Source organism: Pagrus pagrus (genome assembly GCF_965226575.1).
Source record: "Pagrus pagrus genome assembly, chromosome: 2".
Classification (NCBI taxonomy): Eukaryota; Metazoa; Chordata; class Actinopteri; order Spariformes; family Sparidae; genus Pagrus; species Pagrus pagrus.
In genome coordinates, this window is record NC_140186.1 from 2,281,246 (window position 1) to 2,307,550 (window position 26,305).

A 26,305-nucleotide genomic window follows, 5' to 3' on the forward strand; every position below is an offset into this window, starting at 1 on the left:
TTTATGAAACATGTAGTCTGTAAGAGAAATGGATCACCAGTTAATCTTCCTTATTGCCGGTTTAGCACACAAGAAATGTGTTTTTTTAACACAGTGGCTTAATGTCAGTCTGTCATTAACACCCCTAATCAAATGGTAATAAGATTTCGAGCTAGGCACATAAAACCAAAACATTATGCAGCCCAGATACCAGATGTTGTTATGGAGGGTTTTAATGTGCAGGTATTTGAATAAACCTACATTAATGTGTCAGTTCTGTATTAACTTGTATTTGTTTTCTGTTCCTAAAGTAACTTCAACCATAGATTGTACTACGAATAGCGGAGTAGACTTTGGTCCAGTGGATGAAGGATATTCAGGTAAGTTTCATTTTACATTATGGATTTTAAAATAAGATTAATGTAAAATAATCCAGCAGAAAGTGACCTTAGGACATTTGTTGTCTATGTCTATTTCTCTTGTGTTATTATTTAATTTATTTATTATTTATTTACATACTTTTTTATAATTAAAAAGTTGGATTTACTATCATGTGTGGAAAAGCAAAATGTCTTCGTCTGATTTATGAGATGAAAGCATCATTAATGAGCTACGACAGAATACACTGACCTGCTAAAGGTTCATAATTTCTTTCATAATGCAGTGTTCACATCAGTGAGATACATCATTTATTAAAAGTTCACTCAGAAATTGTGACGCATAAGAAGCGAGGAAAAATCTGTCAGAGAAGTTTTTTAGTCCTTCTCACAATGCTCCCATGATGCTGCAGGGGATGTGGAGCTGGTGAATGGGATCGCAGCAGGAAGTGGTGTGAAGCTGGTGCCCTACATCTTTGACCATCACCTGGAGTATCTGGAGCTCAGCTTCACGCTCGGAGACACCAGCGCGACCGTTCGCACCAAGAAGCCGCTGGACGCAGACACACTGACAGACGTGAGTTATGACAACGCTGTCTGATAGAAATGAAATGAATGTACTGATGATTCGCAACAGCAAATGCACTCTGCCACCTGGACTGGATTTTCTCACAACATAAAAAAATATCTCTGCAGAAATGTTAATAATAACCATATCTGCATCAGTTTGCGAGGTTAGAGAAGGATGTGTGCATTTTCCTTCTGTGCTTGAGTTGCACCAAAGGATAGTTTCACTTGTTTTTGTCTCACGTGCTCATGTCGATATTAAAGGTCCCATATTATGCTCATATTCAGGTTCATGCCTTTATTTTCGGTGTCTACTAAAATAGTTACAGACTTAAATGTTCAGTTACATCGAAGCACGTCTATTCACCCTGCGTCTGAACTCTGTTCAGGACTTACTGCTACATTATGTTCATATATTTAACCTTTAGCACATCGTTACTGAGAGGTTTGTAGTGTGCTCTGTCAGGTGTCTCTACAGACCTAAAGTGCCCTGTGTTCCTGTCTTACAGAGTGGCGGCACCTTGTTTTACTCCATCATGTGTGAGGGCGTAATTAAGGTGAGTAAAATGTAAAAGTCTTTGAGTATTCACTCAACACTGCACAACAAAATATTTCAAATGATGTGTTCACCTTTGCAGTACAACAACACTCGGAAACTGAAAATCACGGACATCAATGACAACGGCCCGATATTTGAAGAGAAGCTCTACAGTAAGACTGTCTCTGAGGTGAGTCACTGAAATCTGTGAGATACATTTGTATCTATTGTCGGGACACTGAGCAGAAATATAAATGCAACACTTTCGTTTTTGCTCCAATTTTCTCAAATAATTTTGTCGACATATTGGTTAAACTCCGTGTTAGTGAGCACTGCTATTTTGTCCAGACAATCCATCCACCCGACAGGTGTGACGTGTCCAGATGATGATTAAACAGTATGAAATATGGCACAGGTGTGTCTTAGGCTGGTCACAATAAAAGGGCACTATAAAAGGTGCAATCACAGGCCCAGTCCACACGTACAGGGGGATTTTCAGAAACAGTTTCTTTAAATGTTGTAACAAATACTGTTTGCAGACTAAATGTTTACTTGTATGGACTACAACATGCGTGTGTGTGTAAATATTTGTGTCCGCATCATTCATCCTTTTCTTCTTTCAGTCAAGTCCTGTGGGATACGAAGTTGTTCGAGTGACGGCGACGGACGCAGACAGCAGCCCAGACAACAACACAATCACATATACCTTTGTAATAAGATTTACCCATATTTATAAAAGCTGAATGAATCTTTCCAGTTACACCAATAGTACACATACTTACATTCAGTAAGTACTACTTACTGAATGTAAGTATGTGTCACCATGAGTAAACGATAATATTCAATATGAAAATGTGATTAACTTTCTCCCATAAGGCACCAGCTTCAGAGGACTTCATGTTGACCAACGCAGGAGCTTTTACTTTGAAGAGACGTTTAAACTACAATTTAGTCAAACAGTACAACTTCATAGTGACGGCCAGCGTAAGTAAAAGTATTGAAACTCATACAGAAACAACTGGAAAAAAGTGAAATGACGTGACTACCTGATTGATCTGCTTCGTCTCTGTTTACAGGATCCCTTTGGGTTAACTGACACAGCCAACGTGGTGTTTGATGTAGAAGACTTTGACAACCTGAATCCATATTTCAGCCACAGCATGTACCGGGCTTTTATTCCAGAGAATCAGGTGAGTCTTTTAAACTGCATACTACAACTGAAGAAGCCTCTTGGATGAGACGTGAAGCATGAAAGTCCAGTTGCCTACGATATAACACTCAGAATTATCAACTTAAATACTACAACATTTCTCTCACAAGTCTTGACATGTCTGGGCTTCCACCATGTCATAACACTTTTATTTAAAGCAACATTATGTAGAAATTGGCATTTGTAGCGATGTGGCACTCCTGTGCTACAGATTTAAACATCATCACTTCCCTGATAGTCTGGCTAGCTACGCCGCTAACAAGCTAACAGTAGCTACAATCATGGATGTATTAATGTAATACAGCAATTAGCAGTCACTCTGGGGAAGTATGAGTAGCAGGTGTGTTTTCTTTAATATTGACTGTGGAGTGTTAGATAGAAGAGCTGAACATTAACCCCTTGTGTATCACATATTTCAGGATGGGCCTTTCCCGACCATTGAGCCAGAGGCGATAAAGGCTCAGGACGGAGACACCGGGCTCAACGTGGCTCTGACTTATAGCGTCATTGAAGGTAAACAACAAGAGAATAAAGTCTCAAATTCAGCTCTGACAGGCAAAACACTAAAATCTGTGAAGAAACGCTCCGTATTTAACCTCGTCTTTGTTTGTTTAGTGTCTCCAGAAGAGTATCTGAGTAACTTCCTCATTGACTCCAGCAGTGGAGTTTTGTCTGTGCAGACTCCCATAGACAGAGAAAAGATGAGCAGCAGTGTGATCTCTGTCAACATCAAGGTAACAGCTTCCTAATATTAGAGTGTAAAACAAGTCATGAAGCATTGTGACATTTGACGCTCGTAGCACACGAGCAGAGGCAATTGACGACTTCTGTATTTGCAGGAAACATAACGCGAATGTGTCTGTTTAAAAAGTGAAAATATAAGCAAGGACATTAAATATATTTGTGTTTTATTTGAAAATATAAGTTAAGCAACATTTGATGTAGGCAGTCGATGATCTTTTCCTCTGCGTTTGCTTGCCGTGTGCCTTAAATGCCTCTCTGTGCTACATTAGTTGCTAGCTAGCATGATTATTGGCTTAAAAACAAAAGAATAATTAAAGGAAAAGTTCATCCAAACAATGAAAATTTATTATCAAAGTCATTATCTGCTCACCACCATGCTTATGGAAAGTTAGGTGAAGTTTTGTAGTCCACAAAGTATTTCTGGAGCTTCACAACAAACTGCGTTACGTGTTGTCCCTTTAATGGTTATCTGTAATATTTTGTCTCTGCAGGCGGCCCAGACAGACGACAGCTTGAAGACGGCTAATGCTGTGGTGTCCGTCACTATCGAGGATGTGAATGATAACGCTCCAGAGTTTGACCAGTCCAACTACACTGTTTCACTTCTGGAAAATTCTCCCGTTGGCGCTGTCGTGCTCAAAGCGGTCGTCACCGACCTGGACCAGGTAGATTTTTAACTAAAAACCACACTCGGTTATTGATTGATAATTATTCAATAATATATTCCATGATCCTCTTTCTCAGGGAGGATTTGTGGGAACATTGCGGATCCTTCCAGAATCAGCTCCTTTCTCTATCGGTTCTGACGGGACGGTCCGAGTGAAGGACTCCGCAGCTCTGGACAGAGAGACCACTAAGAGCTTCACTTTTCAGGTGACCCAGATTTCACATTAAACATGAACGCTGAGCTTTTTGGTTGTTGCAGGACATTGTTGTGTCTCAGCATGTTTACATTTTAAGTTAGATGCTGTTCTTTTGTTAATTAAAAGATCGAAGCAGAGGAGACGAATCCACCAAACAACGTTGTAGCCGTGGAAGTCAGTGTGACTCTTGTGGATGAGAACGACAACAGTCCTGTGTTCACCAGTAACAAGTACGAGGGAAAGGTGTTTGCAAATCAAACTGCGGGAATGTTGCTGGTCCAGGTGAGTGACTAAAACACCTCTGTCTAATATTTATGATTTAAGTCTTCTAATCGATGTTAAGTGACTTAATTGAATGCACAGCCTGAAGGTGGCCCACTTAAAGTTGTATATGATATTCTGATGGAAATAGATTTTCATGACAAGGGAGTAACATCCCTTAAATTTGTATTAAACCTGGCAAAACACTTAAAAAGACTTGATAATTGATTAATATATTACTTTACCCTCCATCTCAACAAGAATCAGGGTGTCAGCACAACAGGCAGGGATTCAGTTTAAATATGGCGTTCCTCAGGGTTCAGTTTGAGGTCCCTTTCTCTTGTCCTTGCAATTAATAACGAGCCCTCGTTGTACGCTGATGACTCAGTTCTATATCTAATCCTGATTTTTACGACTCAGTGAACTTAATGAATCACGTCATTATATAACGCTTCACATAGTTCATTGATTGGACTTACAGATGTCTGCTGGGTACAGTATTGAATGAATCCTGCCTCTGATTCATCCTTTAGTCTAACGTTTTAGTTGGGATGTTTTTGTTTTTCTTGTCAACTTATGTTTACAGTTTGTTGCCATGTCATCTTCACTTTACATTGTTAAGATGATGATTTGTATAATTTCACACAAAGGTTGACGCAGAAGATCTAGACGATGCCGAAAATGGACAGATCACGTACTCGATCGACTTCGGGAACACTGACGGCTACTTCGCCATCGAGGAAAACACTGGAAAGATCACGCTGGCTAAAGTTATTCCCCTGGTTGAAAACAAGGTTTTGGAGTTCCCGCTCTACATAACAGCCAGAGATGGTAGGTCTGAACAGTATTCCTCGTAGTATCCAGCACTACCAGAAGTAGTAGTATTTGCACAAAGTGTTAATCTCGTCCTAGATAGCAGTAGATAACACGAGGCACAGGATATTAAACTGCTCTCTGTGGGCTGAAACTTCCAACAACTGCGTCTCAGTCAGAAGAGACACGTCAGGCACTTCACCTTTGGCACTATTGAATTCTTCGTGGTCATAAAGTTGTTATCACACCCTTGTACAGATTGGTGATCCAACACACGGAGCTGTATCAGCGCCAGCTTTCCATGCCATCTTTCGAACATGATGTTTAAGATTTCCATTTCCTGGCCCGGCGTGATTTAAACACTGGAGCATAGCATCTTCGATTTGTTCTTTTTGTTACATAAAACGCAGGATTACCATCTTGAGGACACTCACTGTAGAGACTTTTGAGATTTGATTTCGTGGAAAGGTCAAGTTGTTTGTAGAACACAGGTTCATTGAAATTCAATTGAAATCGTGCTACCGAGTGATAAATCTTGTCCGTAGATATAAAAGTCTTGAGGTAAGATAACTCTGAGGGCCTCAGTGTGCTTCAAAGGAGGTGGCTGTAACTGTCAAACAGCGTTGGAGGAGAAAGAGTGCATCATTGTTCCCATTTGTTGGGCTCATCCCATCGCGTCTATGAAGATCGGCTAAAGACCGATCGATCTTTGAGAGCGATTGGGAGGCAGTCGGATGCAGCCATGAGGAGGCTTTGTATAATCATTTGGAACGGGTACAAATATTTCGATTTTAGTCGTGGTGGGATGAGATGTCGTACAGTCTGGTTAATTTGAAGCACACTGAGGCCTCGGTGTGAAACGCCCTTTAAAACCAGCCCTGGCCTAAGAAAAGGGGGAACAGCAGCCGTACAATTTTAACGTAGAGGTGTGTCGACTGTCCCAGCTGCTCATCCTAAACACAAGCAGCCACCTCCACGGACGAAAGTTAGAAAAAGAGTTATCACGCGCAATATTAAAATTCACTACGAAGTTTTTCTCCATCTCTCCTCTAGGGGGCGCCGTATCTCGCTCCACCACAGCACAGGTGACCATTCGTGCTCCTGGTGACTCAAAACCTCAGTTTTTACAAAAGGTCTACAGTGGCACCGTAGCAGAAGAGCAGGACCCACCAGTTATGATTCTCAGGGTAAGTTTCTGTGATGAGTCGTGTCCACTTTACCCACACCTGTTCATCTGATATCCAAAACTGATTCTATTTAGGTGTGACTGTTGAGACACTTTGGATTCTCCACAATTTTATTTTGTCAGGAAATTAATTTTTACATCTGTCTCCTCATCTTTATGTCTTCAGGTGAACTACCAGGCAATAAAAGCTGTGACTTTTCAAGTTAGTGAATTCGCTGACAAGTTCTCCATCTCCCCCACCGGTGAATTAGCCACGAAGGCGAAGCTCGACTATGATGAAGGCCCACACAGCTACTCTGTGTCAATTTCCATCTCTGACGGCGTCGACAGTGACAGCGCGGTCGTGGAGGTTCAAGTCACTGACGTCAACGACAACAGTCCTGTTTTTGCCTCCAGTTCTGTCACAGAATCAGTCCCAGAGGACTCAAAGGTCGGATCCAATGTAACTGCCGTACAAGCTACAGACAAAGACAGCAGCTTCAACAAGGAGCTCAGATACTCGCTGAGAGGAGGAGAGGGGAGGTTCGATATCGATCCTGTGTCTGGGATGGTGAGTGTGGCTGGTGCACTTGACAGGGAGACCAAGGCAGAGTACAACCTGCTGGTGGTGGCTGAAGATCAGGGTCGTCCAGCCAGGTCGGCCACAGCCACCCTGCTGGTCCAAGTGTCCGACGTCAACGACAACGTCCCCGAGTTCTCAGCCGCTGAGTATCAGGTTGAAGTGTTGGAAACAGAGTCAGTGGGTACAAGCTTGCTCACCCTGTCAGCTGTAGACCCAGATGAAGGAGCGAACGGGAGAGTTTCTTACAGTATTCTCCAGGAGAGTCCCTCGTCAGACCCTGCTGTGTTTGCGCTGGACTCTTCCAGCTGGACTCTGCAGCTGGTCCAGCCTCTGGACTACAGCGAGGTGAAGATGTACAGTCTGCTGGTTCAGGCCTCCGATGCAGGGACCCCCTCACTGGTTAGGAACGGCTCTGTGGTGGTGAAGGTGAAGGACGTGAACAACAACCCTCCTGTGTTCAGTAAGGAAAGCTACGAGGTGGCCGTCTTTGAGAACCTGGCCAGCGGTGCGTCCATCCTGACGCTGGAGGTCACCGACAGGGACGAGGTGAGTTCAAGCAGCTGATTAAAATGTCATTAACCCTTTAATGTAAAATACAACTCAAATGTGATGGTTTAACAAGACCAGGCACTTATCGCAGTTAACTTTTAATGGTCAACTGGATATAAATACTGCATGTAAGTTTGGTGTCTTTGCCCCAAAATAAGATTTAAAACGCCTGTTTCCCACCTTCGTGAATAACTGCACCTTCCTTGGTAATCCTGCGTATCAGCGGGATATCCTCCTCTTCCAGGTTCATTAGACGTCCGTCTGCAGCTGCAACAAATGATTGAAACTGTAGTTAATCTCAGCTGTGCGTTCCCATCAGTGCAACTCATGGGCTGATATCTTTCCCAGTTCGGCTGTGACGAAGTATGCGATTGACTTTAAAGGGAAGGGGCGGGAAATGTGTCCTACAGCTGCCATTTCTGGCGTTGCAGACTTTTCTATTCAAAAAGCCTCTATAGGCTAACAAGCATTTTAATTTAATTATTAATCCAATAACATGACGAGCAAAAACAAGCTCAGCCAAAATCATAAAGGAACTGAAGAAAAAAGAAGAAATGTGAAGATGAAGTGTCTTTAAATATAATAAAATACAAACTGATGTCACAGTCTGAACATCATCATCTCACAAATGTCTCCTGTGCACCAGAACATCACCACCATCAGAGTGAGCCTCACTGACGTCAACGACAACAAACCTGAGTTCAGCTCCAGCAGCTACGAGAGCAGCATCCTGCTGAAGGACGCGGCGAAGGGGAAGCTGCTGCTGACGCTGACAGCCACCGACAGAGACGCCGAGGACAACGCGCTCATCACCTACAGGTCGGTTCAGCCTGAGTCCACCTGCAGGTCAAATTGTGTTGAATGTTACATTTTATTCCCGTCAGATTTATCATGTTCCAGTTTATCATTTAATATCCTGACTTGTATTAAGGATGTTTTTCACTCTGCTGATGCAGTTTCTCCGCAGGAAGTTCCCCATATTTGGCTTTAAATGATACGACTGGGGCCGTGACTTTGACCTCCGACCTTGCTGATCTCAAAGAGGACACCACACTGGTGCTGACGGCCATGGCTGAAGACCACGGCACGCCTCCTCTGAGCTCCACAGGTCAGTGCGACAGGAAGCAGCAGGTGTTGTGTTTGTTTGTTCTCTGCTTGAACCTAGAAAACGTTTCAGACGTTTCCCTGCAACATAAAGTTATTGATGTAGGTTGTTAGTATTTCCTGTATGACCTGGATGTTTCCTGCAGCCCGTGTCGTGGTCAATCTGAGGGTCACCAGTCTTGTGGAGGGCGTGGCCTTCACGAACTCCTCCTACAACTTCAGCATACCCGAGTCCCGGCCGGTGGGGACGATAGTGGGGACGGTCTTCGCCTCCTCAGGAAGTGACCTTTACGAAGTCTCCTACACGCTGAAAACAAACACTGACCTGTTCTCCATCGATGCCAGTGGAGCCATCAAGACAAAAACACAGCTGGACAAAGAAGAGAAGGAGTGGTACGTCCTGGATGTGGAGGCGGTGGACACAAGGACGCCCCCTACAACAGCTGCTGCAACGGTAAAGGATTTAATTTGTCTTATAAACATGATGATGAGCTGATTATTTAACTTTTAAAGCTGCAGTCCTCTTATTTTATTCTGTCAATATATATATATATATATATCTACTTCTACAATCAAACTCTCGCTGAAGTCAGTCGGGAGAAAAGTGGAAACATGTTTTCCCCTGGAGAAAAGTCTTCGGCGTCGTTCTTTGCTCTTTTTTTAATGAAATAAACTCCACAGTTCTGATGTAACTGATGCTGTAGCAGCTACGCTAACCTCTCCAAGAGCCGACCGTTGTTGTTTATTTTAAAGAAACATCCACACGTAGTCTTCAAGTCTTCAAATGTCATCCAGCTCTCTGTATCCGTCCTCAGCTCACCAGCCTCGTGAGTTTATTCTGCAAGGATTATTACAAATATTTGTGGTTAAGAATGAGATTTTCTGTGGAAGTTTCCTTTTGTGCTTTGGCTCTTCACTGATTTACTGGTCTGTGCTGCTAAGAAACAAACAGGACAGCCAACATAACCTCTGTAACTCTGGAGTCTTCAGTGTTTTGACTTGTTTTTCTTCTTCTCTCAGGTCACGGTTCAGGTGGAAGACGTGAACGAGCCTCCACAGTTTTCCAAAGATCTGTACGAGGCGTCTGTCGTCAGCATCGCTCCGTATAAAACCCCCGTCGTCACCGTCAAGGTAAAAACACGCCCAGCTGCTGTTAACGTGTGTTGGAAAATATCCTCCTGGTTTCCAGAAACACAAACTGTAATAAAACAGATAAGAACATCTCCTCTGTGTTGTGTGACTGTCGCGCTGATAAACAGTAGTTTATCTGAGTAGTTTGAACTGAGCAGTGAGCGACGTGGTTAATGTTTCACTGAGCGCGTTATCTGAACGTTTCCATGACATTCAAAAGCTCAAAGGTTTGAGACAAAGTGGACGCGTCCAAACAGGCGCTGCTGCCACAAAGCGGCCGAGTTCAGCAGAACCTGATGGATAAATTCAGCAAACTGAATCTATTTAACTTTGGGTCGATTGAAAAGACGATGCTTCACGCTGCTCCTGCTCAGCATGACACGTAGAGGACGAGGCATCCATCTTGACACACGTTTACAACACTGACGTCTTCATTTATTAACACTACTGATGCTTTTAAATTGTAAATCCACCTCCTCCTCCAGGCTTCAGACCCCGATGTGGGCGACCAGGGTCGGCTGGTCTACAGTCTGTCAGTAGACTCAACTTATTTTGACGTGGATCCGTCCTCCGGTCTGGTGTTTGTGGTGTCGGCAGCGGAGCTGGCTGGACAGAAGGTTGAGTTGGAGGTGTCGGCCACAGACCTGCAGGGACTTTCTGCTACGACCAAGGTGGAGGTGAGTGGAGAAAAATACACGGACGTTTGTTAGAAAGGTAAGAAAAATAATTCAGCTTCCAGTAGAGAGCAAAACGAGCCGGATACAAAATAAATGTGTATCAACTTTTGATAACGACTGATGAAGGAAACCGTCCGGACCTCGACTCTCCACTGATTCATACATCACAAATACGTTGTTAAAATATGAAGACGTTTCCATAAAACACACCAAACATTTCATCCTGTAAAGAACTGTTAAGTTTACTTATTTTTTTTTTTTGAACAATGTTTTTATTTTATTTTGCATCATTCATTACAGTGCAGGTAAGGTACAAGTGCGAATAGTTACCCAATGAGTGACACTGTAATATTACAGTCCCCCCCCCCCCCCCCCCCCCCCCCAACACATACACACTCTCTCTTATACTCATAGCTTAAGATTTATAAAAAATTATATTACAAAGTAGATACAAAATACAAATCGATGGTACCTTAGCAAAAATAAAATAGAATAGAAAGATAAAAATAAGAATAAATACAGATAACAACAAAATAACAAAATTAACCTGAATTCTCCAACTGTAGAAGCTCTGCTATATCTTCCTTTTTTATAAAGTCGCTGAATGGTTTCCAAATTCTTTCATACACACCCAATCTATTTTTTAAAATATGTTATTCTTTCCATTGACATACACTGTGCCATACATTTGATCCAAGATCCTATTGTAGGCACCACAGTTTTCTTCCAATTCAGAGCTATCAGACGCTTTGCCTGTAGAACAGCAAAATTAATAAATGTGTATTCTCTAGCTCTCAGGTTGAGGTTTTCTGGATACAAATGTAACAGAATCATAATAGGATCAAGTGAAATATTAACCGACAGAATAGCCATAATTTTATCCATCACCTCCGTCCAAAATGTCTTAATCTTGTCACATTCCCAGATACAGTGTATAAATGTTCCTTTAACCTCATTGCATTTAAAACATGTATCAGGTATATCATTGTTGTATCTATGAAGCTTGACAGGGGTTATGTAGGTCCGCATTAACCAATTGTATTGGAGTAATTTTAAATTAGTGTTGGCTGTTTGTGCTTGTGCGTCCCTACAGGCTTTGATCCAGTCGTTGTTTGAAATGTCCACTTTTAGATCTGCCCTCCATGTATCCAGGTTGGGTGCTGATGATTCATTAGAACCGGATGTTAGCCAGTTGTATATTAATGAAATCCAACCTCTGTTAATACAATTGTTAATAATAATTTCCTCTAAAGATGAAAGTGCAGGAATTGCTAATGACTTGTTTTGCATAGCAGAAATAAAGCTTTGCAACTGCAAATATTTGAAGAAATGTTTTTTTGGGATATTATATATATATAAGAAATTTCCTCAAAAGACAATAAAACATCTTCCTTATACAGATCAGAAATTTTACTTAACCCTTTCTTTGCCCATAATTTGAACCCAGCGTCCAGCTTACCTGGTTTAAATGAGACATTACCTCAGATTGGGCTAAATTGTGACAGGGAGTTTAATATTTTCATGTGTTTCTTTACCTCGCACCACACATTAACCATATTCAATATTATAGGATGAACTGTATTCTCTCTTAGGTATTTTAATTCAGCTGAGTACAAATATAAATAAAGTGGTAACTGAACATATTGTGCTTCTTTGTCCATCCATGGGGTCTTGTTTACATCAGAAAAATAGAATCTCAAAGTGGTCAGCTGTGCTGCGAGGTAGTACCAATAGAGGTTTGGACATTTCAACCCCCCTGCGTCAAACGGAAGATACAACAGAGATAGGCGAACTCTGGGACATTTCTTATTCCATATAAATTTTCTGATGAGTGGTGTTATTTTCTCAAACATTCCGTCAGGTGGCGCCAAAGGAATATTTTGGAATAAATATAAAAATTTTGGTAATATGTTCATCTTTAAAATATTTATTTTGCCTATCAGAGAGATAGGCAATGACATCCATCTTTCTAAAGATTTATATACTGAGTCTAATACAGGTTCATAGTTTATTGGTGATATATTTTGTAACTGAGGTACTAATTTCCATCCATCCATCCATTTTCTTCCGCTTATCCGAGGCCGGGTCGCGGGGGCAGCTGCCTGAGCAGGGACACCCAGACTTCCCTCTCCCCAGACACTTCCTCCAGCTCTTCCGGGAGGATCCCAAGGCGTTCCCAGGCCAGCCGGGTGACATACTCCAGTGTGTCCTGGGTCTTCCTCGGGGTCTCCTCCCCCCGGTGGGGCATGCCTGGAACACCTCCCGAGGGAGGCGTCCAGGGGGCATCCGATACAGATGTCCGAGCCACCTCAGCTGACTCCTCTCGATGTGGAGGAGCAGCGGCTCTACTCCGAGCTCCTCCCGTGTGGCGGAGCTCCTCACCCTATCTCTAAGGGAGGGCCCCGCCACCCTGCGAAGGAAACTCATTTCGGCCGCTTGTATCCGGGATCTTATTCTTTCGGTCACGACCCAAAGTTTGTGACCATAGGTGAGGGTAGGAACATAGATTGATCGGTAAATCGAGAGCCTCGCCTTACGGCTCAGCTCTCTCTTCACCACGACGGACCGATACAACGACCGCATTACTGCGGCCGCCGCACCGATCCGCCTATCAACCTCACGCTCCATCCTTCCCTCACTCGTGAACAAGACCCCAAGATACTTGAACTCCTCCACTTGAGGCAGGATCTCTCCCCCAACCCGGAGGGAGCAAGCCACCTTTTTCCGGTCGAGAACCATGGCCTCAGACTTGGAGGTGCTGATTCTCATCCCAGCCGCTTCACACTCGGCTGCAAACCGCCCCAGAACATGCTGGAGGTCCTGGCCCGAAGGAGCCAACAAGACAACATCGTCCGCAAAAAGCAGGGATGAAATCCTGTGGCTCCCGAACCAGATCCCCTCCGGCCCATGACTGCGCCTAGAAATTCTGTCCATAAATATAATGAACAGAACCGGTGACAAAGGGCAGCCCTGCCGGAGTCCAACATGCACTGGAAACAGGTCTGACTTACTGCCGGCAATGCGAACCAGAGTCCTGCTCCAGTCATACAGGGACAGTACAGCCCTTAGCAGAGGGCCGCCGACCCCGTACTCCCGGAGCACCTCCCACAGAATGCCACGGGGGACACGGTCGAATGCCTTCTCCAAGTCCACAAAACACATGTGGACTGGTTGGGCAAACTCCCATGAACCCTCGAGCACCCTGCGGAGGGTATAGAGCTGGTCCAGCGTTCTGCGGCCAGGACGAAAACCGCATTGTTCCTCCTGAATCCGAGGTTTGACTATCGGCCGAATAGACTTTACCAGGGAGGCTGAGGAGTGTGATCCCCCGATAGTTGGAACACACCCTCCGGTCCCCCTTTTTGAATAGAGGGACCACCACCCCAGTCTGCCAGTCCAGAGGCACCGTCCCCAACTGCCACGCGATGTTGCAGAGACGTGTCAGCCAAGACAGCCCCACAACATCCAGAGACTTGAGGTACGCAGGGTGGATCTCATCCACCCCCGGTGCTTTGCCACTGGGCAGCTTCCGGACTACCTCAGTGACTTCAGCTTGGGTGATGCATGAATCCACCTCCGAGTCCCCAGCCTCTGCTTCCTCTATGGAAGGCGTGTCAGTGGGATTGAGGAGATCCTCGAAGTATTCCTTCCACCGCCCGACGATATCCCCAGTCGGGGTCAACAGCTCCCCACCGCCACCGTAAACAGTGTTGGTGGAGGGCTGCTTCCCCTTCCTGAGGCGCCGGATGGTTTGCCAGAATTTCCTCGAGGCCGACCGGTAGTCCTCCTCCATGGCCTCCCCGAACCTTTCCCAGGCCCGAACCTTTGCTTCCGCGACTGCCCGCGCTGCAGCACGTTTGAACTGCCGATACCCGTCAGCTGCCTCAGGAGTCCCCCGAGCCAACCAGGCTCGATAGGACTCCTTCTTCAGCTTGACAGCATCCCTTACACTCGGTGTCCACCACCGAGTTCGGGGATTGCCTGTTAGTTCTAATTGCTATTGCTAATGGTTCTATAGCTAGTATGAATAAAAGTGGGGAAAGAGGCGACCCCTGTGGACAACCTCTTGTAATATTGAAAGGTTTAGATTGTCACATCGTTTGTTAGTACCTCAGCTACAGGGTTAAGATGTAATAGTTTAATCCAACTACAGAATGAGTCTCCAAATCCAAATCGGGCGATGACATCGAAGAGATAACGCCATTCAACTCTGTCAAAGTCTTTTTCAGCATCAAGTGACAGAAAAGCCGTATCCCTTTCTCCCTTCTGGTTGTAGAGAATGTTAAGAGCACGCCTTACATTATGAAATCCTTGTCTTCCCTTTATAAAACCATTTTGATCGTCCCCCACAATGCTTGAAAGTACTCCCTCCAACCTCTTTGCCAAAATTTTGCTGAGGATTTTTGTGTCTGTGTTTATTAAACATATAGGACGCATATTCTCACATTTAGTGTTAGTTTTCCCTGGTTTTGGAAGCAGGATAATCAAAGCCTCTCTCATAGAATCAGGCAAGTAGCCATTACAGTAGGATTCTAAATACATCTCATATAAGGGGGTTATCAATTTGTCTTTGAAATGTTTATATAAGTCAATTGGAAAGCCATCCGGTCCTGCTGTTTTTCCTGTCTTCAATGCACCTATAGCTTCAGAAATTTCTGCTGTACTTAATTGCTTGTCTAATTTATTCTTACTTTCCTCAGAGATCTTTGGAATATTAAGTTGGTCTAAGAATTTGGTCTGGGTATCGATATTGATATTGTACTCTGATTTATAGAGATTTTCGTAGAAGTTTTAAATGCTGCGTTAATTTCCAATGGTTCAATAGTGACGTTCCCATTCGCGTCCTCTATCCTTATAATTGTCCTCTCTGTTTGTTGTTGTTTAATGCGCCATGTGTAGCTGGGTCAATGTTTACCTTATTTTATTCATCTGATCATTCATTATTGTCATTATTTATTTATTTTCCTAATTAATTATGGTGAACATTCTCAAAACCTGGTCAATGCTAATATTATCTTTAATATTATCTAAAAAAAAGAGGAAAGGTTGAGTTTTTTGCATTGTTCTATGCCAGTACTACTTCTAAGTTCCGGGTTCACCTGTAGCAAGGGGGGGCTTTATTGGGGTGACACACAAGGGGGTATGTGAGTGACGTCGGACTAAACTCCCGGCAAAACTATGGCTGCTCTTGTTGTGGTAAGACGTGTTGTGATGCTCTCTCATTATTCTTTGAAATATGCATTTAAGCTGTCATGTAATGCGATTGAAACCGTGCGCTAAAGTAGCAATAGCCTTTCATTAATGTGTTGCCGTGTTTTCGATTGTGTTTTATCGTAAAGGAGCGGCTGTAGTTTCGGTTTAACATGACGTCTCTCGTGTGTGTGTTTTGTGGCCTGTCGTAGGAGGCAGACTGTTCCTACCTGCAAGTGTGTTTCCTGACTCTGCCCTGTGCTACCTTTTGCAGGTGCGTTTTGGCTGTAAGATGCCTTGAAATGTGTTATTTGTTACGTGTTCGTGGTGTATTTAAATGTGAGAGTTGAGTTTGGTCAGAGCTGTAATAATGTCAGTAGAGCATATATTATTTCAGTTTTTCTATTATTGTCCTTGTGTAGAGGAAAAGTATGGACATTTTTTTAATAGTTTCATGGTGATTTTTATTCTGTTTTTCTAATAACTGTTATTTACAAGTTGCTTATGGAAATATTCATTTTATGTGGTTATTTTTTTTTGTTTCTATTCAGGAGTATTTTCTTTTTTTCTAAAATTATTATTACTGTTTATTTGTCCATTTATTTATTTACTCATTTATTTTTATTTTGACATAGACAATACAATAAAAGCAAGAAGAAAGAAAGGGCAAAAAAAACTATGGCTGCTCTTGTTGTGGAGGCAGACTGTTCCTACCTGCAAGTGTGTTTCCTGACTCTGCCCTGTGCTACCTTTTGCAGAATAAATGAACAAACTCCGATCCATGGTGTTGTCATCCTTCAGTCTATAAGCAACCGTTTCACAACTGCTACACATGCAAGAAGCCTACCAGGTTTTTCCCCTTGATCGTAATAATTTTGTCGAAGTCTCATTGAATTTGCAGCAGCCTTATTGGATGTTATCTCATTATATTGAGTTCTCAGTAGTAATAACTGCTTGTGCACATCATTGTCACTTTGCCCCTCCTGAAAACTCCTGTTCTCAAGAATTTTAATTTGGAGTTCCAACTCCCTACATTTTGCCTATGACTCTCTTGATAGCCTGCTCGTATAGCTTATAATCTGACCCCTAATAAATGATCTAAAGGCTTCCCACCTGATTGTAGCAGAAGTTTGGGATGTATTAATCTCAAAATACATGTCAATTTGTTCACCTAAAAATTGTAAGAACTTTGAATCCTGCATCCATTTTGTTTGAAATCTTCACTTAGGGGGTTGGCGAACCAGTTTTGGCTCCACATAGACCATAGAGATAACTGCATGGTCTGAGATGATTATGCTGTTGTAGTGGCAGCCTCTAATATTGGTTAGCTTCGGACACGTTTTCGTCGTTGACGAGCCCTCCGGCTGTCTTTGTTCCTTCTTCTTGACATGTCGCGTTGAGTGTGCCTTTGCTCTCAAGTTGGTTTACTTTTAGAAGCGGCTAGGAATGTTTAAAGTTTATAAATTGCAGGGTTAGCAACAGAGCGAGGAGAACCACGTCTACTCAGCGTGCTGCCATTACCGGAAGTCCGTTAAGTTTACTTTTTTTTTTTTTTTTTTTGTCCATCTGTGAAAACAGTTGAATTAATTTTTGGCGGACAAAAAAAAAAAAGAAAAGCCAGAATAATTTTCGGATCAAGTTTTTGTCGTAGTTGTTTTGTTCGGATCAAGTTTTTATTATTGTAAAACTAATTTTGAGTGCTCCGCTGCCCCGTGTTATTAATAAAACGATGCATCTTAAACACAAGATGTGACAGTAATGTTAAAAAAACAGAATGATCTTTGCAGTGATGAACAAGGATGGAAACAAACATTTTTTTTTCCCATTTGAAGTTTAAGCTGGTGAAGAATGTTTTTTTTTGTCACGCTCAAAGCAAACAAACAAAATGACACCAAAACTTTCAGATTAAAAAAATATTCCTGTTGTTCATCATTGCCAGGATCACTTCCTTTTTTTCTGTGAAAGATTTGGCTGCTGATTGACTTTATTTTTCATCTATTTATGAAAAAAAGGAGTTTTGCAAGAATATTTTCCTTTTTTTTTCCCATTTGTGAATTTTTAGCAGGTGATGATTTTTTTTAGCATCAAAGCTCAAAGTATTCTTCATGTTTTCTTCCCAGTGAGTTACATTTCTCTGTGTGCTCTCAACACAATATACGTTCCTAATATACAACAAGTTTTTCAGATGAAAAAACAAGAAAATGAACCTGCCAACACTTTTATCAGTTTTCAAAAATAAAAAAAATTATCCTTTCATCCACTTTTACTTTCTAAACGAGGCTCTCATGCTGCTGAAATACAATAACAATCTGAGGTGAAAACAAATTGAAGACGCTCCACTGCTCTCCAAAACATTTCTGACTTCTTCCCGTATGAATAATCCTTCGACGGGCCCAAAACACACTGTGAAAATAACTGATTTTCAGTGATTTTCATAGTCTTGCTGCTTCCTTTCCAGATATTTTGATGTCCTCAGTATTTTGTATGTGATTCAATGGGGAATATTTTAATATAAATGTGCAATAAGAGGATCCCTACACTCACAACACTCTCTCCTGCCCCCAGGTGACGGTCGGGGGAAGCGTCAGCAGCAGCGACGTGGTCGTCATCTCCCTCAACCTGCCTGCCCACATTGTGGAGGACATGATCCCCGACATGGAGAGGTACGACGAGCTCAGCTCACCATGAAGACTCTATTGAGATGTGTCATTTCTAGTTTATATCATTTGTAATTATTTATTCCTCTCAGCTATTTAGGTCAAGTTCTGGGCTGGACTGTGGACATCATCAGGGTGTCCAGCGCCAGCAGAGGAGCCCCTGAGTCCAGGATGTTGAGGGCGGCCGTGAGGAGTCTGGTCAGCTTCATCTGTTTGGATGGAGTGACGGTGGTTTCCTCTAAAACAGTCACATCGTAAGAGTTTGATTTTTAATGACAGCATTCAGTGTGAACCAGACAGATTTATATTAGTTTATACTTCCATTTACAGTCCTGTTTCTGCTTGTATGATTTAAATTTAGGTATTTAAAGTGTGAATGAGCACCTACAAGAAAAATGGACTATTTATTCAAAGAAAACACGTCAAACTTTTACTGTCATTTGATATTTTTCACTGTTGGTCATGTGACAGGTGTAATAAAATAATAATTAACTTTATTTATATAGCACCTTTAACAAGGTTACAAAGTGCTCGTAAAGTGACATAAAATAAAATTCAGTCCACGTGAGTTAAAAAGTTGGAGCCGACCTCGTGTCCGATCCACCAGGAAGCTGCAGAGCGTGAAGGTGGGGCTGGTCAAAGTGTTCGGGGACAGTCTTCAGTTTGAGCTCCAGTTACCGCCCGAGCCTCAAAGCTCCGCCTCCAACCAGGCTGTGGTCATCGCTCTGGGCGTCCTGGTGACCCTGAGCATGCTGGGATTGATTGTGGCCGTCGTCTTTGTCCTCAGGTGAGACTGAACACAACGTGACAGACTGGTTCCTCTTCACAGGACGCAGTTTGTTAATTATTAGTTAATATAACTTGTTAACTGTCAGTATCCTGTGAACGGCTTCTCACTGCTGCCACCAAGTGGACAAATCAGAAAGTGCCAGTTTCATTATTTTCATTTAATCTCAGAACTCTGAAAAATGCTAAATTTAAAATTAAAATCAAAATTATCAGGTTATAATTCTGAATTAATTTGTATCATTGTGTTAAAATCCTTCACAGCTCCACATGTTTCTGCTCCTGGTCTCACATTTATGATTCTAGTTTGAACATCGATAGAAATAAGCTTTAATTTTCAATCATCAAAATCTAAAGCAGGATCAACGTTTCTCCCAGTGTTTTTTCAGAGATCCTTTATTGATTTGTCTGTGAAGAGGGTTCACTCTGGACAGATTTGAGAAACTGAACTTTTGTAGTCATGTTGAATCACTGAAGGCTGTTTTGTTGTTGTTGACCTCTGGAATCTTTATTTTTGGTGAATATTATTTGAACTTGTCGAACACAAACATGCAAAAAGCCACCAGGATACAGTGGAGCTGCTGGTGTCAGATACCCGACTGTATCTTTTAAAGAGGAGTTTGAAAATGTAGATGACAGTTTGTCATGGTTTCCTCCGAGCTGTCGTCTCCACAGGACCGTCTGTTTTCTACAAACAAAAACAACATTTAATAGAAAACATATTATTTTAGATGCAGCTGCAAAGTTTCTGAACTCAGACTCTTATTGTGTTCTCTAAAAGAGTTGAGGCTGGAAAAGCTCATGCAGATATTTAACTAACCGTTAAAGAGCTCCTGAAATTAAACAAAAGATGGACACTAATGATGAACCCTAAACTCACTGTATTAACGACAAGTTAACCAGAAGAACGTTTCCTGAATCTTTTTATCATTTCTAAGTCAAAGTATGTATTATATATTTAATGTTTATACATCAGCGACCCAACACGTGACTCCTCCCAGGATCTCTGACAGGATGAAGGAAGTTAAAGTTTCAAACTTCAACGTGTGTTTAATCTCTCAGGCACAAGAAGATGAACAAATATTCTGACAAAGACAGTTTGGAAATCGGCGGACGCAAATGTTTTTGTGTAAGTCCTCTGAGCAACTTGTCACGTTAAAATGTGGTCACAGCTCTTAATTAAAGGCCTGTTTTTAATAGAAACCCTCCGTTATGTTTCAGCAACACGGCCTGGAAGAATTCGGAACCATCCGAACAGGTAACAGAAGAAAAAGACGTCATTCAGAGTGTTAAAATTAAACATTTGAGAAGTTAAAGTATGTTGTTGTATGAATGATCTGATGATGAATGGTTTGTGTTACAGAGGAGGTCCCAAGAGAAGAGACCAGAAAACGACAAAGACTCAGTCAGGAGCAACAGACAGACGGACAATAATGGAAGTCAATTTACTGGAACCCACTGGCCTGGACCCATTCTTGACCCCCCACTGCCTGCTACGAGGGGCATGATCTCTGTGTTATATAATCTCATTCACTCTATAAACCCAGCCTCACTTCATACTATTAGGACGCTATTGGAGAATGATTTACAATGTGAACTTGCAGATGATGTTTGGGATGAGTGTCTGCGGCTGGTCCACTCTTCCTCCATATCTGCTAGGCACCACGGGTTGCTACAATATAAGATTCTTCACCGCTATCATTTAACTAAGGTCAGACTGTCTAAAATATATGGTGATGTTGATCCTATTTGTGACAGATGTCGCCAGTACCGGCTACCTATTTTCATATGCTTTGGGCGTGCCCTTCCCTGAATACCTTTTGGATGGAGATTTTTAATACTATTTCACAGATCACCTCTGTCTCTTTCACACCATCGGCGGTTACTGCCCTATTTGGAGTTACCCTCATACCTGCTATACCAAATTATAAGAAGAACCTGGTAGCTTTTGTAACCCTCTTACTCATTTTTGCATACACAAATAAATTGACTTTTCCTAACATCCTGAACTGACAAACAACCCTTTGTACATGGTCTGATCTGTTTTAATGTCATGCTTTGTACAGATGTATGTGATTGTACACTTTAATAACTGCCACCTATGCTACTGTCCAATTCTTCATTTAGTATAAGTTACCTACCCTTTTTGTTTGTTTGTTTGTTTGTTTTTGTTTTTTTGTGGGTTTTTTTGTTTGTTTGTTTATATATATATATTTTTATATACAAGTATCTTGTTCATTGTTTGTCTTTATTTGAGTTTTGTAATAATAATGACAAACTTTATACTTGCTTTCTTATAACTGTCACAAACTGCGTTTGGAAATTCAATAAAAAAAATAATAATAAAAAAATAATGGAAGTCACACTTCGTCTCTCTGATCTGAACACAGAAGCTTTCAGTCCAACTGTACGGATTTAAAAACTAGAATTGGTACTAAACAATCTTTGTTATCCCTAAAAGTCAGTGTAAAGATTTAAAGGAACAGTTCACTCAAAACTGTAAATCATCTCCTCCCTCCATGATGATATAAAGTCAGGTGAAGTCTCGTAGTCCACAGAACATTTCTGGAGCTTCACAGTAAAACAGAGTTGCAGCATTCTGCTGAACACCTGAAGCAGCTGGAGATGATTTTAAAACCGAAAAATGACCAAAAAAGCATAATTGGGGGGCGCTGTTGTGCAAGCTAGAATGTAGACGCGTCTCTTGCAAGCTCCTACAAGGTCGATTTTTAAAACTTAATATAACTGTCAAAACAAGTGCCAAAACCTAATTCCTATGTCTTAAAGTAATTTAAACGTCGAACAAGTTGAAACTGTTTTAAGACTATAATGGAGGCTTCAAATATTTGAAACCAGATGGCGAAACTACCGAGCTCCGCGCCACCGTGTCCCAACTTCAAGGTGGTGTTCGGGAGCTGCAGGCAGAAGGTGAAGACCTGGAAGGGCGGGAGAATGGTCGGCCTACGCAGTTTGTGCCTCAACTTTTAAAGGGCGTCCCAAACCTGAGCGAAGCCCCGCTGCTGGACAGAGCCCACAGAGCACAACGAGCACAAGTAAACCCGGGGAACCCCCGCGTACGTTTATCATGCACGTGCACTACACACACGAGGGATGAGATACTGTACGTCCTCTCAGAGCCCCCTGATGTACAAAGGGAAGATGCTCCATTCAGCCCGACTACACCACCGCGGTGATGAAGAAAAGCGTTTAGAGACGTGGAAAAGAGGCGGAGATCGATAGAGGGAGCCAAGTACGGGCTACGATTTCCGGCTACACTCCATGTCACTCTCCTGGACTTCATTAACCGTGAGACACACGATGCCGACCCGAGCAAATGAAACGCCTGCATCTTCTTCACCGGGATAAGAAGTACAACCAGAAGTGCAATTAAAACAAGCCATGCGTCGCAGATGTTTTGTGCTGGTCGTCTCCGTGAAGGACTGTGACGCTATGGGACTGACCTGCATGTGAGTGCTGTTGCACGCAGAGTTATGTTGTTCACAATCTATGGATGCTGAATTTGTGACTACAGTAATAATACAGCAAAACAGGTTTCTTTTTTTTGTGTATATACATTATTTTCTTGGCAATTTCGACAGATTTGCAGATAATGTGTAGAACAGACCTTAGCTTGTGACTCTTGAGTGTTACATTGATAGAAAGTCTGATGGGATCTTGTATGCACCTAAGTTGGGGAGGTGTAAGGGTGGGTGTTTTTTGTCCTTTTCTCTGTTTGATGACTTTGTTTATTTTACCCTTTGTTTTTGTTTGATATATTGCAAAGTAGGGAGACTGGGGACGGTTGCAACAAGGCTTATTTCTCCAATCAGAAACATGCTGGAGTGATGACACTCACACTGCACATGCTCAGTAAGACCCTCTGCCCACCAAGAAGAGAGAGGCCATATTGAGCATCTGGTCCTGCTTCTACTAGACAAAGTTGTTTTGGAGGTATGAAAGTAGCTTTTTTCATGAGCTGTATTTTTGTCATACTGTCCTGATCTTTTGTATGAATTAATCCAAACCTACCTAGTTTGAATCGCTGTTTTGTTGACTATTAAGTCTGTTGCAACTGTCCCCATGCTAATTAGGCTAGTCATATTAAAACAGACCACCAAACTTTATATTCACTAGAGTTTTAAAACAATGTGAATTTTGTTCACTAAAACAGTTCACTGTTATTTCACATGTTTAATAAATGTTGCAATGTTGTATTGCAAATTATTCCATTCTTTTTGTCCCAAAAGGAAATATTGAGTTTTTATAGCTTCGGTAACATCTGCACATTGACTCAAGGTAGGCCTATGTTTTGCACAAAACAAAACTTATTAAATACCTTAATATTGTATACTGTGCTTATTTAGACAAAATGCAGAAGATAATTAGTGAAATTTAATGTTTTTTTGATATGTTGCAACCGTCCCTGATCCGTGCTGCAACTGTCCCCAGGTTTGGGTCAGTCTGAATTCCTCTATTCAAATAAATATTGTGATTGATATGTTATATGTAGCCATCTTTTAATGGTATGGGCATTTAGCAGACAGATGTAGGTTTAATATTTCTCCCAGGTACATCAGACATTTTCCTGGATCGATTATTTTTTAGTAGATAATCGTTTATTCTCTTCAGCCGAAGCCTGTTTATACAATGCCACAGTCATATCAGACCACTCCCCCCTTACAGCCACTTTTAGGTTTGTGCACAACACTCCTAACCCTTGCTGGAGACTTAGTTTCATTACATTGTCCCAGGAGCAATTTGTGCACTTTGTAGCTGACCAAATAGGATTCTCTGTCGAGGTTAATTTCTCTCCAGACATCTCTTGTACAACTCTGTGGGAGTCACTAAAAGCGTACCTGAGAGGCCAGATAACTTCATATATATCTTAAAGATAAAAATTAATCTGCCACTGTAAATTGGGCGTTTGTTCTGCCTGGGTCACGTCAGCTAGAAGGATTGTAACATCAGAGGTTTCATTTACATTAACGTTTGAATCGGTGTCCATGTGCGTATGTGCGTGCGTGTGTGCGTGCATGTGTGTTTGGTAATTAGGCGCAGCCAGGATGTCTAAAAAAGGAAAAGTGGACATAAGAGACTTCTTTAGAAGTCAAAGTGTAAGTTACTCAAAGAAATGCGTTACGCCCATCCTGCGACACCTTCACTGGCTCCCAATAAAGCAGCAGACCCACTTCAAGATCCTCCTCATCAATTACAAAGCTCTCAATAATCTTGTAAAGTGTCTTTGAGTTCCATTATTATTATTATTATTATTATTATTATTATTATTAGAACTGTAGAGCCTCAACGATGCAAAGATTTTAAAAAAGCTTATATTTAAGGCCAAAGAGATAAACTTATTTTCATGTATTATTTTTATGTTGAAAGGCAGCAACTGTTTAAAAAAAACACCAACAATCAAAGATTTAGGGAAAAATACAATAAAACCTCGGATTTTTATACATCCAAACTCATGATAATTGTGAAACTAAGTTTTTCCTCTAAAACCGTATCATCAAAACTGATGATTGTTGCACCCCAAATTGTCCCACTGTTCATGTCATACATCAATATATTTTTGTCAGGTGATGGATAGTAGAGATGCAGAAGGAGATACAGGAGGAGAGGCTGGAGGAGATGGAGGAGGAGAAGAGGCTGGAGGAGGGAGAGCAGGAGAGGCTGGAGGAGATGTAGGAGGAGAGGCTGGAGGCTCACAGGTGAGGTTGAAAGAAGAAACATGTTAGTCATGAGATTTAAGCATTGTGACAAGTGTCAGGGTGATGATAATCTGTATCAGAGCTTTCACAGTTCAAACACCATGCATCTATATATTTGTCAGATGAAAGAAGCAAACTGGCCAGGTACAGTTTTATATTGAGGCCGGTGTACTAAAAAGTCTGTGTAAATGTATTATTTTATTGGTAAGAAATAGTAGCAACTAAGCAGTGAGTTCATGAGCTGGGTCAGGAACTCACAGTAGTGAGGGAGTGACATAAACCAGTTTATTTGGCAATATTTTTCGTCATTATTGTAATTAATTAAATTATAAGTTGCTCATAGATATTCCACCTTTTGTTATGTTTATCTTAGCTGGATCAGCAGCAGCCAGGGGTCAGTGGATGCTCAGGCAGTAAAGGAGCACAAGATGGAAGAGCAGGGCCAGATCAGATAACTGAGCCATATCAGCCCAATCCAAAAGAAATAGCAGTTCAAAAACTTGCAAACAGAACCCTACATTTCCAAGATATTCCTGCCAGTTTGACCTGCCCACCACTGGGTGGTGCTATGTAAATGAGGTCCGTTTACCATATATTCCAAAAATAACTGTAAGATTGGTGGTACTGAGTTGGAGTGACGTTGACTAACAAGGTGAAACACAGAATCGGTGATAATGTTTTGCTTCATGCTTTACAACCATTCAAACCAAAACGGGGAACAGTAAACTTAAAAGTAGCAATATAAAACTAGAAGAACTACTAGAAAACACTGTGAACTGAAAGAGTTAGTTTTATTAAAAATGCTTGTGTTCTCCCCACCTCTGAAATCAAAATTTCGTCCTTGTGCATATACACTGCTTGATGCAACTGCTCATACCTTAAATTGTTTAGCAATTTACTACTAAACCTAAAATGGGTAATTTTACAGCCAAACCACAGCTGTGGTTTTTATTTAAGATACATTAAAAACTTAAAATCATCATCACACGAAATTTTAGAGGCATATATCAAAGACAAGACCTCCTACAGTTTCAATATTCTTTCATCTTTGAAAAATATGTTCAAATAAGGTCATGATCTAAGTCTGAGGGGTTGGAAGTGATCAACTTCTCCTCTATAAAAACGTCCTTCTTTCTGACAGTTTGCACTGCAGCAGCACCTGAGAGGACAGAAGAAGTGGGTGGCAGCATCCGTCAGGCATCTTTCTCTACAAAGAAGGTAAAAGATTTTCACCTGGCTGCATCTGGCTTCATTCTCAGGAGGAAGGTAGCAACGGCTTCAGTGATTATTGTTTCTCAACTTATGCAATTATTAGGCCTTTCATGCATCTCATCTCTCACGAGAAACGGCAGAGCCAATCGAGGAGCTTGTGGGCGGTCTAAACTAAGGAAACAGGT

The 26,305-nt window shown here is 41.8% G+C and overlaps 1 protein-coding gene and 1 long non-coding RNA gene across 3 annotated transcripts in view; both read left to right on the forward strand.

The window, feature by feature from the left end:
* LOC311270053 (protocadherin Fat 1-like) overlaps positions 1–21,358 on the forward strand; it is a 36,357-nt gene extending 14,999 nt beyond the window's left edge. The window contains exons 2-26 of the mRNA XM_084374682.1: positions 291–359; positions 770–933; positions 1,433–1,480; positions 1,562–1,651; positions 2,085–2,171; positions 2,338–2,445; positions 2,538–2,651; positions 3,091–3,184; positions 3,287–3,405; positions 3,907–4,080; positions 4,160–4,288; positions 4,405–4,560; positions 5,190–5,370; positions 6,406–6,539; positions 6,705–7,646; positions 8,296–8,468; positions 8,606–8,757; positions 8,900–9,207; positions 9,774–9,884; positions 10,370–10,561; positions 18,317–18,414; positions 18,501–18,662; positions 19,016–19,195; positions 20,416–20,452; positions 20,558–21,358. Coding sequence (XP_084230808.1) covers positions 1,460–1,480; positions 1,562–1,651; positions 2,085–2,171; positions 2,338–2,445; positions 2,538–2,651; positions 3,091–3,184; positions 3,287–3,405; positions 3,907–4,080; positions 4,160–4,288; positions 4,405–4,560; positions 5,190–5,370; positions 6,406–6,539; positions 6,705–7,646; positions 8,296–8,468; positions 8,606–8,757; positions 8,900–9,207; positions 9,774–9,884; positions 10,370–10,561; positions 18,317–18,414; positions 18,501–18,662; positions 19,016–19,195; positions 20,416–20,452; positions 20,558–21,007 — 4,212 coding nt within the window. The 5' untranslated portion in view covers positions 291–359; positions 770–933; positions 1,433–1,459 and the 3' untranslated portion in view covers positions 21,008–21,358. The remainder of the gene's footprint in view (positions 1–290; positions 360–769; positions 934–1,432; positions 1,481–1,561; positions 1,652–2,084; positions 2,172–2,337; positions 2,446–2,537; positions 2,652–3,090; positions 3,185–3,286; positions 3,406–3,906; positions 4,081–4,159; positions 4,289–4,404; positions 4,561–5,189; positions 5,371–6,405; positions 6,540–6,704; positions 7,647–8,295; positions 8,469–8,605; positions 8,758–8,899; positions 9,208–9,773; positions 9,885–10,369; positions 10,562–18,316; positions 18,415–18,500; positions 18,663–19,015; positions 19,196–20,415; positions 20,453–20,557) is intronic.
* A 944-nt stretch (positions 21,359–22,302) lies between these two features.
* Positions 22,303–26,184, forward strand: LOC311266323. Of its 2 annotated transcripts, none has more exons than XR_014623700.1 (4): positions 22,303–22,661; positions 22,979–23,145; positions 24,777–24,908; positions 26,050–26,184. It is a non-coding gene; the product is annotated as an uncharacterized lncRNA (long non-coding RNA). The 2 variants fall into 2 exon arrangements; XR_014623701.1 differs by having other exon boundaries at positions 22,982–23,145.
* Positions 26,185–26,305: the final 121 nt, after the last annotated feature.